The 18,362-nt window shown below is 44.7% G+C and overlaps 2 protein-coding genes across 2 annotated transcripts; both read left to right on the forward strand.

The window, feature by feature from the left end:
• The first annotated feature begins 278 nt into the window (after positions 1–278).
• On the forward strand, positions 279–11,035 carry skilb (SKI-like proto-oncogene b). Its single transcript, XM_080855589.1, has 8 exons — positions 279–430; positions 1,730–2,959; positions 6,053–6,130; positions 6,236–6,324; positions 6,632–6,813; positions 7,247–7,473; positions 8,568–8,783; positions 9,543–11,035. The coding sequence occupies exons 2-8, from the start codon at positions 1,826–1,828 to the stop codon at positions 9,753–9,755; spliced, it is 2,139 nt and encodes a 712-aa protein (XP_080711715.1). The 5' UTR covers positions 279–430; positions 1,730–1,825; the 3' UTR covers positions 9,756–11,035.
• Positions 11,036–11,871: 836 nt separating this feature from the next.
• On the forward strand, positions 11,872–17,057 carry lrrc31 (leucine rich repeat containing 31; the record flags this gene model as incomplete). Its single annotated transcript, XM_080855513.1, has 10 exons — positions 11,872–11,884; positions 11,994–12,206; positions 12,582–12,731; positions 12,905–13,072; positions 13,334–13,504; positions 13,712–13,879; positions 15,800–15,967; positions 16,166–16,330; positions 16,488–16,655; positions 16,747–17,057. The coding sequence occupies 10 exons, from the start codon at positions 11,872–11,874 to the stop codon at positions 17,055–17,057; spliced, it is 1,695 nt and encodes a 564-aa protein (XP_080711639.1).
• Positions 17,058–18,362: the final 1,305 nt, after the last annotated feature.

An 18,362-nucleotide genomic window follows, 5' to 3' on the forward strand; every position in this document is an offset into this window, starting at 1 on the left:
AAACTAACGTAGTATTTATATTTTTAAAAATCCCGTTAAGTCAAGCCATATTTTTTTCAGCCATTGCTGTATGTTTGGTCTTCCTCCACTGCGACTGTTTAACTTGAAATCCAGACTGCGAGACAGACTTCCTATCAACTGCGTCCCACTGTCTGACGCTTACATACCTAATGCTTGAGCACTGGCGGGTGACGTAGGTTGTAGGGTTGTGGATTGACGTTGCAGGGTCTATCACCCACAAGCCTCCAGCTCGGCAATCAGTCTTCGGACGAGGGACAATCAAGACTGAACTTCTGACGCTGGAGTCGTGAATTAAATCCGAACTATTCTCGTTTAACAATTGAAAGCCAGTGTTTTCGCACCATTTGGGACAGTAAAACGAATTTTCGCAATTCAGGATCTGACCAGCCATATTGCGCTCACGAATAAGGTAAGATTAAATGGCTATTGACGATGAAGTGACTAATTCCTTCATGGAATTCATACATATTTTACAATTTCTGTTTAGTTCTTATTAACGGTTGGTTGACCGAACCTCCACAGATATGGTAGTAGCCTAGGTAGGGAAGAAATGCATAACATGAACTGGGTCTTTACTGCCTAGTATGGGATACAACGGATTTGATGTTAAAAATGTAACAGCTCTATCGTCCCTGTTTTTCGCTAAGAATTTGTGACAAAGCTTGGGCTTTACACACTGTAAAGTAGCACTGTCGAAGGAATCACTCAAGACAACACGTTTTAGTGTTGTAGAAACGTATGCGATGTATGTTCCATGGCAAGGCTGACACCATACGCAAAGGAATCCCTTTGCTTTTTTGCCCACGATCGGCGTCGTTTTTAGCCTTTATATTTAGCATGCGAGTAACTCTTTCAGGTAATATCTATTTTCAAGACATTTGTACAAATAGGTCATAGGTCGAAAAAACTGTAGAAGGACTGGGACGATTGGAGGGGGGTCGGGGGTAGTCCCGTGGAGGGTCTTGCAGTGGTGAATGTCATTACCACGGCAAGGGGGAGGGGAATAACCGAGTGAGCCAGTGACTGATAGAGTTGTGGGAGGGAGTGGATGGAATGTCGGGACTCTGTTCCAATATAAGGCGATGGTTCCAGCCACAACAACGACGGGGATTTTTGTTAGACGTTTTCAAATAATTAGTCGGGGTTCAAAAACGAAAGTGGAATCCCACAACATTGTCCGATCTGTTATGCGTTTCAGTCATATTGAGAGGTAGCTTACATGTTTGAGTGTACAGTCTAAGAAGTGTGTAGTTCGATTTTTGGGTGTTTTCATATTTTCTTTATAAGGGCAGGGCGAAGCTTAAAGATGAAGGTTGAGGAATTCATGGCTGTAGTTGTTGGTTCAGGATCTATAGTTTAAGTCAGTAAGTAGTTTAATTAATTGGGGGAGCTTGTTTTTGAACATGCAGAAAAATGATCAATAGGCTACAATACTATATTGCTTTCAGTGTGACATTGAAATTTGCACTGTGAAATAAAAACAAATCCCACCCACTAGTTGGCTAGAAGTGCATGACTGACAAAGGTTAAGCCTACCTCTTCTGATTTGGGTCAGGTCATCTCTTGTCTAGTCATTATTGTGTCAGACAGGGCTTGGCCTAACACTGGGCTAAACACTATGCTCATTGGAATTCTCACAGTTTTACATCTTTTTCCCCTCTCTCTCTCCCTCCCTCACTGTTTTGACCATTTTGGTTAACATTTGAAGATGTTTCATGCCTGAAGCACTGCAGCTTTTGTGCATTCCCAACTGATAAGAAAAAAAACAGAAGAAAAAATCATCTCCAAGCCAGGGCCCTGCAACATGGCCAGTCTCCAGGTTGATCCATTCCATCTCCACATGGGCCAAGTCCCTTTCAAGGGCTCCATGAAGAGACACAGCAGGGAGAAACCACAAGAAGCCACACCCATTAAAAAACGCATAATGGCTACAATGAGCCCAAAGCCAAGAAAGGCCTCTGACTGTTTCCCTAAAACCACCAACATCAAGACAGAGAGAGTGGAAGAGGAAGCGCTGATGGAGCACCATCCAGTAATGAACTCTGGTCATAGCCTGGCTTATACCCACTTTCCTTTGCTGAAGAATGGGGGAGCGTTGGATCTCAGTCCAGGCTTGAGGCACACCTTGGCCCAGTTCACATTGAGTAGCCAGTGCTCTCTGGGTGGCCCTGCCACTTTCACAGGCCACTACAGCCATGCTAAGGGCACCTCTCTCCAGTCTCTGGGTAGCGGTGCTGTGGGTGGACCCCTACTGGTGGCCCCAGACAGCTCAACGGAGCTCACCCTCTGCCCTCTGGAAGGGGAGCCAATCTCCTGCTTCTCTGTGGGGGGCGAGTGGCGCCTGTGCCTGCCCCAGGTGCTCAACACGGTGCTGAGAGACTTCTCTCTGCAGCAGATCAATGCCGTGTGTGACCAGCTCTACGTCTACTGCTCGCGCTGCGACGCGGCCCAGCTTCACGTGCTCAAGGTCATGGGAGTCTTGCCCCCGGGAGCTCCGTCCTGTGGGCTTATCACTCTCACCGACGCGCAGCGCCTCTGCAACGCACTTCTGCACCCAGGAGACATGGCACCCAAGGACCAGGAAGAGGGCGAGAAGGAGGGCAAGGACGCTGGTGGGTTCTGCGTGGAGCACCAGTGCCTGGGGAAATGCCAGGGTGTGTTTGTGCCCCGTCTGTACGCCACCCCCGACGTGCCGTGCATCCGCTGCACCCAGTGCCGTGTCCTCTTCTCCCCCAAGAGGTTCGTCATGCATTCTCACCGGCGGCCGGACAAACGCACCTGTCATTGGGGCTTCGACTCAGACAGGTGGGCCTGCTACTTACAGCTGGGGCGCAAACACGTCGGGTCGCCTGATGAAGAGAAATACCAGCAGCTGTTGGAGAAAATGAAGGAGAAATTCCCCAACCTCCACCAACTGGAGAAGAAAACCCTCAACATTGTAAGTAATTTTTTTAATGATTCATTGTTACTGTATTTGGTAGTGTCAAAGAACTTGAACAGCAGTTGTTTCAAATGCGGAAACCAAACTTAGCCCCATGTGTCTACTGGCTCTGTGCTGGCAGGAACTGTGGCGAGACTGTGGTTCAGGGCCAGACGCTCGCCCTATTTTTAGGAGATAAGCAATGTGTAACCACAGACAGGCATAAACAGATACAGTGAGAGGGAGAGCTGATATGGATTGTACAAGCAGCCTTTGTACTGGTCGGTTCTATGTGGAGAAAGGCTTTCATTATTGTCTCAAACAGAGACAACCACATATATAGGCCACAGTGGCTACCATTCATGAAGCAAAAACATTAATAAGGCTTTTAGGGCTTTAATTGTTAGGGCTTTTGATCAATGAAAGTAAAAAACAGAGAAGTTCTTTCAGTGTTTAGTTCTTGAAATGTCGATGGTCACCAGGCTACAGTCAGACCCAGGCCAGAACAGATGTTTCCCCCCAAAGGAAAGGGACGGTCAGGGATCAGCCAGGGTCGCCTGGCTCTCAAGCTCTCCCTGACAGTTTCTACATAAACAAGCACAACCACAGCTACCGAGAGGGGAGAGGGGGACACAGGGAGAGTGGGGGGAGGGAGGGGAGAGACATACTGAGAATAAAAGATCGGAGAAAGAAAAGTACGGGGAAAGAGCAGCTGAGGGCAGTCTCTCACATGTCCCTGCAGCCTGCTGCACCTCCCTCACAGGGCCCATGTTCACCTCACAGGACCCCCTCTCTCAGCCAACCACAGCACAGACCCCCGGCCCCGGCCTACCTATCGGCCAATCAGCTCGCAGCACACTCTGTCGATTTCCATCTCATTATATAAGGCCTGAAGACTTAACAACAGCGCTAGCAACACCACTTCTGAAAACACAAGCCTGTTCTCCGGATGCAATTCCAGACTCAGAGCCAAAGCACAGTGTAAAAGGTTATTAGGCAGTTCAGTAACCACACTGACAGACTGTGGACAGATACCACACTAAAATGAGACACGAGAAACACGTTAGCCTCTTATTCCCCAGTGGCTACTCAAAGCAATAGAGATGCCAGGACGCTGTCAGGAAGGCAGACAGACAACCTTGGCTGACTGTGTGAAGGAGTTACTTTGACATTTGTCCTCTGTAGTCTAGTCTAGTAGTGTAGTCTAGTGCGCTTTCTATGTCCAATAATAGAAGAGATACATTAGTTCTTTTGTGGAGGATGTTAGTAGTTAGTAGTACATCTTTGAAGCAATCTTAGAGCAATTTTAGACATTTTAATCTGTGTCTGTGAAAAGTTTAATTTATTTAGTTGTAACCTCTCCAAAATCTACAACATGTGAAAATGTCTTGGTCGTGCTCCTTAAATAGTAACCTTGAATGTCTGGTTCACTTGCTGACCCAGTTTGAGGTGCACGTGGATGTGTGTCCTCCACAGACAGGTTGACCAGGCAGTCTAAGCTGTCTGGTGCGCCCTGTCTGGCTGATTGTAGGTGGTGGCGTGCTATGGCGAGGGGAGAAAAGCGTGTCAGCCCGCGTCACATGTTGTAAATAACTGGGTGGATTAGTGTCCTCATGTTATGGCGGACACGTGACAGATAACAGTCAGCCCACTCCTTTTCCTTCCCCTCCCCCCATGGCCTCTGAGCAGACGCGTGCGTGTGCACTCACTCTGTCACACACTCACACAGAGAGGGGGGGGGGGGGGGGGGAGAGAAAGAGAGAGAGAGGCAGAAATGCTCCTTTTTGACCGTCAGTTATGCAAAAAATCCCATGTAATTTAGTCAGCCATCTCTAGAATGTTCCTTTCTTATTTTGCTGAGACGCCTGAATGCTGAAAGGAAAGAAAACAAGACCTGGGTGTAGACTCAAACTTGTGGTTGACCCTTGTGCATTTCCTGACTCAGACGCCGCGGTTTGGAGCTAACCTGCCGAAACAGACAGTTTTGTTTTTTTGTGCGAATGGTTTCGAGCCCAGTCAGACACAGTTCCTCTCTTGAGCTGCCCCCGCCCTCCCTCCCCTGTGAGGCAGCGTCTGTGAAGAGGATGTTGTCTCTAGGGGTGTGTGTACACTGGACAGGCGCTTTTTCCCTTCGGGGCCTCGCTGTCTGCAGTGTGGATATATGAGGCGCAGTGACTGGCCCCCGATGGAAGGTTTTCATTAAAAGCAGATTATGTTACCCAGAGATTATGTAATGGCTTCCCATGCTGCCTCAGTGGAGTCCAGACATAGATTCCTGTCTGCTTAGAGGAAGGAGAGCAAGGGTGGGGCCAGACAGGCCACCAGAAACAGCAGCTGTGTGTCTGCCTGTCTGTCTCTCTCTCTCTCTCTCTCTCTCTGTTTGTGTGTCTGTCTGTCTGTCTCTCTCTCTGTCTGTCTGTGTGTCTGCCTGTCTGTCTCTCTCTGTCTGTGTGTCTGCCTGTCTGTCTCTCTCTCTCTCTGTCTGTGTGTCTGCCTGTCTCTCTCTCTCTCTCTCTGTCTGTGTTTCTGTCTCTCTGTCTGTGTGTCTGCCTGTCTGTCTCTCTCTCTCTCTGTCTGTGTGTCTGCCTGTCAGTCTCTCTCTCTCTCTCTCGCTCTCTCTCTGTCTGTGTTTCTGCCTGTCTGTCTCTCTCTCTGTCTGTGTGTCAGCCTGTCTGTCTCTCTCTCGCTCTCTGTCTGTGTGTCTGCCTGTCTCTCTCTCTCTGTCTGTGTGTCTGCCTGTCTGCCTGCCTGTCTGCCTGTCTGCCTGTCTGTCTGTGTGTCTGCCTGTCTGTCTGTCTCTCTCTGTCTGTGTGTCTGCCTGTCTGTCTCTCTCTCTGTCTGTGTGCCTGTCTGTCTGTCTGTCTCTCTCTCTCCGTCTGTGTCTCTGTCTCTGTCTGTCTGGTCATCTGTTCAAGGAAATGAAAAGCCTTAGGATATAAGCAACTACAGTAGAACCAGAATGACAAGGTCTTTTTGAAATGCCATTAATGTCATCTCTGTCTGTCTGTCTTTGTGTGTGTGTGTGTGTGTGTGTGTGTGTGTGTGTGTGTGTGTGTGTGTGTGTGTGTGTGTGTGTGTGTGTGTGTGTGTGTGTGTGTGTGTGAACTTCAGGAGGCTGCCAAACCCAAGATTGAGTTAGATCTGGGTTCCGGGAGGGAGGAGCATGTTGAGACAGACGCAGATGGAAAGGTATGGCAACCGTCTCCCCGCCACTGACCGCACTTCTCCACCGTTAGCGCTTTTCCCACGCCTCTAACGCCTCGTCTCGCTTGTGCTTTGTTTCCTCCTGTTCAGGCAGCGCCTGTGCCTGTCTTTGCCCTTGACAGCCAGCTCTATCCCCACATGAAAGGCAACCCAAGCCACCTTGACATCATGCAGCACAGGTACTGCTCAAACCTGATTTTTATGTGACTGCCTGTGATCTCTGTGCCCCAGTTTCTTGAATAAACAGAATGTTGATAGTAGCTAAGACTTTTAGTTGTGTAATTATAAAACATTCTTTTATAATCAGGTATTTCTGTTTTACAAATATATACAGTATAGAAGAAATGTAAAGCTGTTTTATAGTATTGCTATATAATATGCATTCCAGACGAATTGCCACCATCTTGGACGGTTAAGAGCCGTCTGTCTGTACATGCTGTGGTATATGATGCTCATAATCTCTGCTCTTTGTGGTTCTCTCTCCAGTTTGCTGTTGTATATGCAGAATAAGCTTAATAGTCTCAACCCAGCTCTGATTCCTGAATTTGGACTTGTAGAAGAAGGGGGTCTTCTGAGTGTTGAGATGCTCCGAGCTATCCTTAGCCCTGAGAATAAACAACATTCTCTGGATGAGAAAAGCTCCATTCGCAAGATGCCAACTACAACCGGTTAGTCTAAAGCAGTGGTTCTTAACCTGGGTTCAATCGAACCCCATGGGTTCGTTGAGTCACCATCAGGGGTTCGGCAGGGGTCAAGAAACACACAGTATAGCCCACTAGCAATGTCGGGGCATTTTATACATACCTACGTTTTGAAGAAATCATATTTCATTTTTCAAATTACGAAGGGTTCGGCAAATGCACTGATGAAGCTTGCAGGGTTCAGTACCTCCAATGAGGTTAAGAACCACTGGTCTAAAGCCACATGTATTAGTACATCTATGTGTCCTTTTCTTGGTTTGAACAGATGCATGTGTGCTAGAGAGCAGATTTACACTATCTGGTGTTGTGTAGTGGCAGTTTCTGTTCTGTTGGACAAATTGGTGAATCCCCCCCCCCGCAGTGACTTCTGTCTCTAACGCCCCCCTCTTCTCTGTCACAGAGCTTCTGCCAAGCAATGGGCCTGCCGTCCAATCACAGCGGGGATGCCCAGACAAGGAGCTGGCAGAGAGTATCTCCATAGAAACGTCGCTGCGTGGGAAGAGTGTTGGCGGGGGCGGGGGTGGGGAGGACAGCAGGGACAGCATGGTGATGGAGGTGCTCCAGCTGTACACCGCCCAGCAGCAGAGGCTCCAGACCACCCTGCACAAACAGAAGCAGCTGGAGAAGGTGTGTGGAGAGGCTCTGTTTGTCAAGGAGCGGTTGCTCAGTGAATAGTTAATACCTGTACACCACACACACTCGTGTTAATACCTGTACACTACACACACTCGTGTTAATGCCTATACACTACACACACTCGTGTTAATGCCTATACACTACACACACTCGTGTTAATACCTGTACACTACACACACTCGTGTTAATGCCTATACACTACACACACTCGTGTTAATACCTGTACACTACACACACTCGTGTTAATGCCTATACACTACACACACTCGTGTTAATACCTGTACACTACACACACTCGTGTTAATGCCTATACACTACACACACTCGTGTTAATGCCTATACACTACACACACTCGTGTTAATACCTGTACACTACACACACTCGTGTTAATGCCTATACACTACACACACTCGTGTTAATACCTGTACACTACACACACTCGTGTTAATGCCTATACACTACACACACTCGTGTTAATACCTGTACACTACACACACTCGTGTTAATGCCTATACACTACACACACTCGTGTTAATGCCTATACACTACACACACTCGTGTTAATACCTGTACACTACACACACTCGTGTTAATGCCTATACACTACACACACTCGTGTTAATACCTGTACACTACACACACTCGTGTTAATGCCTATACACTACACACACTCGTGTTAATACCTGTACACTACACACACTCGTGTTAATGCCTATACACTACACACACTCGTGTTAATGCCTATACACTACACACACTCGTGTTAATACCTGTACACTACACACACTCGTGTTAATGCCTATACACTACACATACTCGTGTGTTGTCCTCCCCCTTTCTGCAGTTTCCCTGTGTGCCTGTATGTGTATGTGTATGTGTATGTGTTTGTGCATGTGCTGGGGTGCTCATATGATTATGCATGTCTGAGTGTGGCTTTGTGTGAGACACTGCTTCATCTTGCTTACAAACTCACCATCCCCCTTCTTGTTTTTTTTTCTTCCTCCTTGTCTATCTATCCCTGCCCTCTCCCTGTCTCTCTCTCTCTTTCTTCTCCCTGTCTCTCCTTCCCCTGTCCTGTGACTAGGAGCTGGAGGTGTTGCGTCAGGCTGAGGTGGCAGAGCAGTGCGACCCGCAGGGCAGGCTGGAGGCGGCGCAGACTGAGCACGTTCTGAGACAGCGGGAGGCGCCGCGGGAGCAGTGGCGGCCGCCGAGGAGCTGTCTGGAGCTCCTCCGTCAGCACACCTCCACACACAGAGCAGATGGCGCCGAGCCGCTGCCAGACAGCCATTACTCCGCCGAGGTAAGCCTATCACAGCACAGACCAGAGCAGGGGAGATAGGCAACAAAGTTACATGGAAAACAATGGGGGTTTGTCTTAAAATAGGTAGAAATGAAGAAATTATTAAAAAAGGGAAGAATAATTACATTTTTTTAACATGTTTACAGTTAATGTGGGGCGTTAGATAGGAATGTTTTTCTTTGGTTTGGGTCCATTCTGTTGGTGCCAAAGTGAAAGCTGGCATTATGCCACAGAGGAACTGAGGTGTAGTCAGAATAGGTCTGTTAGAAAAACAGTAGAACCAATATGCTGCTTGGCCTGGCACAGATTAACTAGAGTAACTGCATGTTAATCTGTTCTGTAGTCAGCCACACAAAATCAAACAAAATACAGCCGTTTGGTAACAGTGGAAAGAACACGAGAGCGATCTTTTTTTTTTCTCCCTCTCAGAGTCCAGCCTCTTCCAAAGTTCGTTTTTAGAGTCTGTCTCCTAAATGCCTCTGCATTTGGCTCCACGAGTCTGCTGGCTCTCTGGATAGATTGTTTTGTTTGGTCTCCCAGCAGCTGTGGCCTTGGAGACCTCTCCTCCCCAACCCGTCTCGCTTTTTTTTTCCAAGGGTTGTTGCTTAGTGCCCCCTGCTGTTTGTGTTTCCACCTGTTAGAGTCAGTGTGCTGCCACATCCTGTCTGCCTGACATGATGTTTCCTTTTGACTAAGCCATACTGTGTGTGTGTGTGTGTGTGTGTGTGTGTGTGTGTGTGTGTGTGTGTGTGTGTGTAGCTGCTCGAGCTCCGTATGAGGCTGGATCGCGCTGAAGAGGACCGTGAAGAGCTGCAGGCGGAGCTGCGGCGGGAGCGCCACGCCAGGGAGAAACTGGAGCGCACCATCGCAGAGCTCCAGCAGCAGATGAGGGGCTCCAGCGGCCCAGCCACCCCAGAACTGCCCCTCCTGACACCCCCCAGTAACGACCCACAGACACCCAGGACCCCCTAGCGACCCCGGAGCAGCCTCACAGAATTACACTGAGAAACATAGAAACCGCTAGACACTACTGGAGATGTGACTTGGTGCTACCGTCACCAGAAAAGATCTTCTAACCATAATGGTCTGATGCCAAAAATGATATCAGCCCGAAACACTAGTCCTTTCTCTGATGTCTTAACTGGCAAATATGACATGGCAATTTTTTTCAATTGTGTATTGGTTTGTTTCTACTGTTCTTTGACTGATAATAACTTGATAATACATTTAATTAAATAAAATACATAAATTGTATACAACTGTTATGCTTTGGAAATTGATAAAGAATCACTATCTCTGAAATGAAAGGTTAGAGTTTGAATGGATTAGTATAGAGGTAACGATGTATGGATATCATGTCATCATCACCAGGCTCATTTGTGCTTTATCTACTGCAAAAATGAGATCTGATATTTTAATAACTTTGAAAAACAAAACAGCCAGAATTACAGAGAAAGTGTATGACACTGTAAATATTATATTGAATTATTTATTGTTCATTAACAGATCATAAAATCAGGACATTGTATGTGTTATTGAACGTGTACTTAATGTGTTCCTAATATACATTTATATTTTATGTATGTATGTATGTTTGAATGTACATTTTAAATGTATGTATGCGTCATGTTTACTGAAATACAAAAGCTTAAGCAGACTTAAAACTTTTTGGGGGATTTGAACCTATTCTTTAAATAATTGTGTTTGAAAAAACTTTGGATTTGAAATGTCTTTAAGAAAACATTGTTGTTTTTTAAAACTTCTTTTCCCTGTTTACAATTTTATAAAGTCTCCCAAGGTGATTTATAATTTGAGACGTGTTGGTCTAAATGTGTCTTATTTAAAAGAGTTGGAAAGAGAATTTCAGTACTCTTATTAAGACCGGTCCCATCAGTTATCTGTATTGCCCTCTCTTTGACAATCAACGTAATTTATTCTTCTGACCCTTTAGCTGCTAAAAGTGTAGCTACCTCAGATGTAAGTCAGGTGAAAGCTCATGTTTTATAAGTGTTACCATCCTATTGCATCAATATTTAATGTAATTTATGTTTATCCATAGTCTCTATCCTGTATCTTGGTTAATGCTGCTTCAAATATTGTAGGGGTTTTTGTTTCATATGAGCATTATGCATGGCTAAAGACAATTAAAAAGGGTTAATATTTGTATTTATGTACTTGCCATACATATAGCCTGGTTAAGTTATTTTCCAAATCACTGTCGAACTTTTTTTGTGTGAGTTTGGCTTGTACACGTATTTCCTACCTCTTCTTGTAATTAACAAAGACACATTATCACCACTTATTTGTTATGTGGTTATTGCTCCTCTGCGGAGTAACGCGAGGCCCTACATATTGGGGTAGTAAATCTCATCACAGTACATTTCGAACACGCCTCCCGGTGGGACATCACCTGGCTGTCTCGTGCCTTGTTCTGCCTGCTTATTCATCAAGTCTAGCATACCAAGCCATTGCGGATCGACCCAACTCTGTCTCTACATGGATTTCAAATAATTTTGTCGCTCGGTATAGTCAATAGTTCTTGTGTCCACGATTAGCTCATGTGAAGTGTCATTTCTTAAACAGGCAAAAGTTATTCTTTTAGTCATTCGCGTTAGTTTCAAAGTAGGCACATACTTCCGGGATCACTATTCCAGGTTTGGGATACTATAAGAATGATGCGATGCTATAAGTTGTCAGCTCAGAAACACCATTTTGATGTACTTGCCATACATATAGCCTGTTTAAATTGGTGTCAGATACGAAAAGACAGAGTGGGAGAAGCGCGGTAGAATATGTGCTTTTTTTTAAACTAGCGAGTTAGAGAGTATCAAATTGATTTCTGGGGGGAACAACATCCTGTTTCCATTCTGAGAAGCAGGATACGAGTACATATCCGTTCAGAGCGGATCATTATGCAATTATTGTGCCCATTAAAGTATTCATACAAATTGCAAATAGGACTAGTGTTCGAATATTAACTAAATGTACTGGATGTAAGGCAGTGCAGTTTGTCAATAATTTACCTCTGTGTTGTTCACTCCTTGGACAGTATAAAGCAACCTTTATCTCGCAGCCTCTGTGCAGAAGCATGGAATCATCAGGTATGTTAAAGTGACAACTCAATAGACTACTGTATTTATACTAACAAATTCCAAAGCAAGTTTATAACATTGCCTATGGAACAAAAACCTTTTATTAATATTTATGCAGATGCCCAACGTAGCCGGGATGGTTCTCAGAAAAGGTCTGCTATAGACCTGATCATGAACCAGATCCGAAGGAAGACCTCCTTCACAGAGCGGCGACAGAAACCTGTTGGCTTCCTCTTCAGGCCCGGGGAGACCAATGACAGGAAAAATGGAGGCATCCCAGAGATGAAGGAATCAGATAACTCTGAGGGGAAGAACACAGAGTCAGGAACAGGTGAGCTTAACTTACAGTGACACGCGGGCCTCCCACCTGCGGGGTTTGGCTGTAGTCTAACATGCCTTTCATTCAACATAGACCTAATAAATAGACAACTGTTGGCCGTTAGAATTTTGTACAGTTTATGTCCTTTAGATAAGCTAAGCAGCTAACGTGGATATCATGAGTTTATAAAATAGCAGTTATAGAGGCGTGGTGGTGGGTCATTCCAAGTTAAAGAGTAACCTTGGTACAGAAGAATGAGCAGGTCAAAACTCCTGTAATGGGGACGCTGTGAAGTGTCTTTGTGACAGAATTAACTCAACAGATGAATCCAATTAATCCATGTGAGTACAAATCACACTCTCACGGACACAAATGAATGTGCCACAGAAACCACTGACTCTGTGAATACGGAGGTTGGGTCTGTGGTGGGCTGGGGTCGTGTGAAGCAGTTTGTGGAGAAGTTGGGGAAGAAACCAGATAGCCAGACTCTCAGCCTCAGCCACTGTGACCTCACAGCCACGGATGTGGTAGAGCTGGGTGAGCATCCTACAGCAGTCTCCTGGGATAGTAATCAATCCCTGATACTTTTCCTTGACCCCCTCCTAATACTGTTTACAACCCTCTAAACTAATCCTTTTTAAAGTCGGTATTAGGTCAACTTATCTTATCACTTCCCACTTACCTGCTTTTCTCCTTCTGTATTCACTCAGCCACTTTGTTGCCCTTCCTGACCCAGTTAGAGGAGTTAGACCTCTCTTGGAATGACCTCGTAGGAGGATCACTGAAGGCGTTGACCTTTCACCTGCAGCACGTTGGAAAGCTGAGAGGTCTGAGACTGTGTGGCTGCAGGTTAACGGCCCAGGACCTAACAGCACTCGGTGAGACAGATATCCATGTCACGTATCCTGTTTAGGCTGAGTCTGATGTTATGTTATTGTTTGAACGTTTATTAGGCATGTGTATAAATAAAAAAAAGCATAAATCAATAGGCTTCCCTATCACAAACAAGTTATTTTCATTCAACCCCAAACCTATTATTTTATTCTTGAACAAAGTTTAAAAAAAAGATCAACAAACAAGGGAAGCGTTGTTTATACTTTCTGAGGTCATACTAATAAGGGCTACTGCTGGTCCCACAGGGGAAAGCCTGGACTCTGTCCCTCTGCTGGAGATTGTCGACCTGTCCTGGAATGCAGGAGTAGGGGAAGCCGGCCTGCAGAGCCTCACCAGCCAGCTCCATTACGGCTGCATGATCAGGGAGCTTCGCCTGGTAGACTGCCAGCTCACTGATGCTGATATAAAGGCACTGGGTGAGGAGGAAAACACATCTGATAAAAAGGATATTTCTTCCATAAGTTATTTATGAGAGTACATGGGATAGAGCATCTTGCAGTTATACGTTTGATTTTAAATCCTTCATCATCAACTGAAATTAAACTGTTCATATAACAAAAGTATACCAATTACATGTATCTGTTTACACTAATGATCACACTGGTATTATTGTTATTAATCAGGCCAGGCCCTTCCTTTGATGACAAATCTAGAGGATCTCGATCTTTCATGCAATACGATTGCAACTGGAGGAGTGAGGGAACTGTTCTCCTCATTGAATGCTGCTCATGGACTAAGGACACTAACACTTCACATGTGTGGCCTTGAGCAGGGTGACCTCTGCATCCTCGGTAAGACAAACACACACAACACACACACACACACACTCCATGTAGGATTATGTATATGAAAATCCATGAGTATTCAGCACCATCAGCATTTGTGTTCCTTAGCATGTGCAAGCTACTATTATTAATACTAGATAGACACTACTATAAACATAGTGTTTATATGTTTTTGGACCTTTTTGATGTAAATATTAGTGATAGATGAGACAAAGACTGAGAAATATAATATGTAACTCACCTAAATTACAGATGTACAGTGCATTCAGAAAGTATGCTATTTAGGCTAACAGACTGCTAACATCTTTTGCCTCATCAATCTATACTCAAATACCCCATATAATAATGACATTGCGTAAACAGGATTTTTAGAACTTTTCACAAATGTATTAAAAAGGAAAATCTAAAATAACTCACCTTGACATTTGTTTTAAGACCCTTTACCTTAGTACTTAGTTAAAGCATCTTTGACAGCGATTATAGCCTTGAGTCTTGAGTATGACGCCACAAGCGCACAAGCCCACCTGGATTTGGAGATTTTCTGCAATCAGTAGATCCTCTCAGGCTCTGTCACTGTCCTCTTGGAACTTTGGACCAGGTTTTCCTTTGGAACAGTTCCTGCTACAGAAAAACACCCCCAAAGCATGATGCTGCCACCACAATGCTACGCTGTTGAGATGACATTAGGAAGGTGATATTCTGTGCTTGGTTTCCGCCAGACGTGTTGCTTTCCTGTTTCTTTCACTAAGGAGAGGCTTCGGTCTAGCTACTCTGCCATAAAGCCCTCCTGGAAGTTTATCCTATCTCCACACAGGATCTCTGGAGCTCAGCCAGAGTGACCATCGGGTTCTTGGTCACCTCTTTTATCAAGGCCTCGTTGTTCAGAACTCCCATTTAATAATTTTGGAGTCCATTGTGTTCTTAGGAACCTTCAGTATGGCAAAATGTCTTTTATGGCCTTCCCCAGATCTGAGCCCTGCAGGCAGTTCCTTCCACCTCATGACTACTGTCAGCTGTTAGACCTTAGACAGGTATGTGCCTTTCCAAATCATGTCCAATCTGATGGATTGACCACAGATGGACCTCAATCAGAAGTTCAGTCAGTTTAGAAACACCTCAAAGAGGATGACGATGGGGTGCACCTGAGCTAAGTGTCTCAATACACAGTCAATGTGATATTTAGTTTTTTTCTTTTCAATAAATTAGCAAAAGAATCCCATTTTTACTTTACGTCATTAAGGGGTAAAGGATATAGATTGATGAAGGGAAATATAATGTAAACGATTTAAGCATCAGGCTACAACACAACAAAATGTAAAAATGGGGGTCTTAATATTTTCTTAAAGCACTTTTGTGTTTGTTGTAAAACGTGTCATAAGGTGTCATGATATTTGCATTAATCATTAACCTACAAGAGGCACTACAGTTTGTTTAAAACTAGCAAGCTAATTTGCTAGCAGTCTGACCAGAAGCATAACATTGCATAGTGAATAGCCTTGGCAGATAGTGAGAATGAGAGTTGTGTTTACTTCCTTTTAACATGACCATGTCCCAAATAGCAAACAAATCTCTTATACTGCAATAATTGGCAGATTGCTTAAATTTCAATTTCAAACCTGCCATGCTTTCAGATGCTTCTTGAGGTGTGCCTACCTAAAACAATTATAAAACAACAAAAAGCTTTTATTCCTAACCATTTATTCTTTGTCGAATATCATATATTTTGAACAAGATGGCTTTTGTTGCCTACCCATTACATTTTTGTTATGGGAAGCAATGAATCATAAAAAGCTATTTTATATGCAATGTAATGAGGTTAAAATAGAATAACAAAACATAACAAATATAATGTTTTTATAAAAGCATGAGCTCACTTTGAAAAACACAACTGATGATTCATCCTTAGTTCTTCTACAATATTTATAGGGGAAGCACTCCAGTTCTTTCCGACCCTGCAGCGCCTAGACCTATCTGCCAACAAAGGAGCCAGTGGAGGCCTGGCCAAGATGACCAAGAACCTAGCACAGATGACTCACTTGTCTGGCCTGGATATTCATTTGTGTTGCTTAACAGAAGAAGATGCAATAGCCTTGGGTATGGATGTGTAACTGTGTGTGTGTGTGTGTGCGTGCGTGCGTGTGTGTGTGTGTGTTTGTGTGTGAGTGTGTGTGTGTGTGTGAGTGTGTGTGTGTGTGTGTGTGTGTGTGTGTGTGTGTGTGTGTGTGTGTGTGTGTGTGTGTGTGTGTGTGTGTCATTCCCACAGCTTATGTGTGCATTTGTGTGCATCTCTAGTCCAGGTAATACCATCCCTTAGTGCTCTGAAGGAGCTGGATGTGTCATCAAACAAAAAGATTGGAGATTGCCTCCAGTCTCTCCTCTCTGTTCTACCACTTCCCGTCACACGGAGACTTCTTCTGAACAACTGTGGCCTGAGCTCAGACTCATACCAAGCACTTGGTAAGAAACCACAGGCTGACACAATGATCCCGATAACATGGCGCGGGAGTGAGCTTCCATTTAGCCACACATAATTTTTTCCAACATGACGAAAAAAAATCTCTGACCACGTGGAAACCAAACAATACCCATCGCACTCAACTTTCCTTCTTCTAAGGCTCAGCCGTGCCGTCGCTCTCGCAGCTGGAGAGGCTGAACGTGTCGTGGAGTAAGAGTGTGGGAGGCAATCTGAAGCTACTCCTGGGAGGCCTGCCGTGCACAGGCAAGCTGCAGGAGCTGAGACTGAGCAGCTGCGATCTAACCACAGAGGATGTGCTTCATTTAGGTAAGGCTTTGATCTGACATCAGCCCCCCCACACAGCTGTACTTGCACTGCCTCATCTGGGTCTCTGAACATGGGTGTGTGTGTTGCACAGCATCAGCCTCCAGGCGGGGAGTGCTCTCCCAGGTGAAGCGACTGGACCTGTCGTACAACGGCGACGTGGGTGACTCGGGCTGGGTGGCTTTGTTTGGTGAGGCTGGGGGCCTGACGGCTCTGGAGGAACTGGATGTCAGCCTGAGACCGTCCTCTTCTGCACCAGCTTCCCCGTGGCTGCCCGACCTGTTGGAGGCGCTGGCTAAACTCCCCTCCCTCACACACGTGGCCCTGCAGCACTGGGTCCTACGGCAAGACGAGAGGGACAAGCTGGAGAACATCATGAACAAGAAACGACACGCTGGGATGTGACAAACTCAGCTCACCTATGTCCCAAAAAGATCAATTCAGCACTTCACTTCAATTGTAGATTTAGAAAAACATGTGGTTTTGTTAAGTCAAATTCAGGAATTGCTCTTGAATTGAATGCCTCAACACTGAATGGTAAGCTTAATTGTAATTCAAAATAACAAGTGGAGAATGCTTTCAGATTATCTCCTGTGAAACAGATGATCAATTTATAATGTAACATTACGGTATTCCAGGCATTATTCCCACCAAGACAATGATGTTCTCAAAAGTGAATAGATATACATGAAGGCATTTATTTGGTGAAAATGTGATTATCACTTTTTCTTCTTTGGTGCCTTCTTATCCTTTCCCTGTGCCTTATCTTTGTCCTTTGAGGGTTTACCACCTTTTGTCACTTCTGGTTCCTTAAAAGGCCCCAACTTCTTACGTACCATTGTCCCCCTCCACCAAGCCTGAATCTGATGTAAGGTGAAGAATAAACAGTTAGGAACAGTATTTAAACATTACAAGGATGCTTTCACACTAATAGACAGATATCTATTTTAAGCTATTGGTAAACAGACATAATGCAGATATTTTGTTGATTCCCATGGCAACACCAGAGAACAACATGTTGATGAATGTTGGGCGTATGGTAGATGTCATACCTTTAAACAGCTAGCTTCTATCCAGATTTTCTCTTTGAGATATGAAACTACTGCTGCAGCGCCCTGTTCACAGATTTCCAATGGTGGGTCAGTCATGGGGTTTTCAGCTAGCATGAGAATGCAGAGGTTCAGATATTTTGACATATCTCCTGGGAGGCAGCTCAGGTTATTAGTCTGAAGGTAAAGGTTCTTCAATCCTGAAAGGGAAATAAAATATTATTTCATTCACTATCGAAGGATAATTGTATCAGATATGTTTAAATAGATGACCTACTACTACTACTACTACTACTATTACAGTGAATAAACATACAATACATCACTATAACACTTTTACCCTATTTTCTTTATTTTTATTGGTCATTTATGCGCTGGACAAACTGCCAGTGGTGTTTGTTAGCAGTTATGTAGAGAGAGGTTGATTATTTTATTCACAGATTTTAACTGTATACATTAGGTAGTTCATTAGACACGCACATAGACACACATATTAATTACCAGTTAAGCAAGCAAGTGATTTCGGAAGAGCTTTAAGTTTGTTGTTACGAAGGTCCAAGACTTGTAGTTTTTGCATCTTGCCTATACTATCAGGTAGGTCGACCAAATAGTTGTTCTCCATGTAGAGTTCTTTGAGTTTCTGGGGAAAAAAATTCCACAT

Source organism: Sprattus sprattus (genome assembly GCF_963457725.1).
Source record: "Sprattus sprattus genome assembly, chromosome: 17".
NCBI lineage: Eukaryota > Metazoa > Chordata > Actinopteri > Clupeiformes > Clupeidae > Sprattus > Sprattus sprattus.

What these genes read in the sequence shown, in the direction of transcription:
- skilb (XM_080855589.1), top strand. Translation starts at nt 1,826, where the DNA reads ATGGCCAGTCTCCAGGTTGATCCATTCCATCTCCACATGGGCCAAGTC. An exon ending in AGAAGAAAACCCTCAACATT is followed by an intron (nt 2,960 to 6,052) that starts GTAAGTAATTTT and finishes TGTGAACTTCAG; the next exon opens with GAGGCTGCCAAACCCAAGAT. An exon ending in ACAGCCATTACTCCGCCGAG is followed by an intron (nt 8,784 to 9,542) that starts GTAAGCCTATCA and finishes GTGTGTGTGTAG; the next exon opens with CTGCTCGAGCTCCGTATGAG.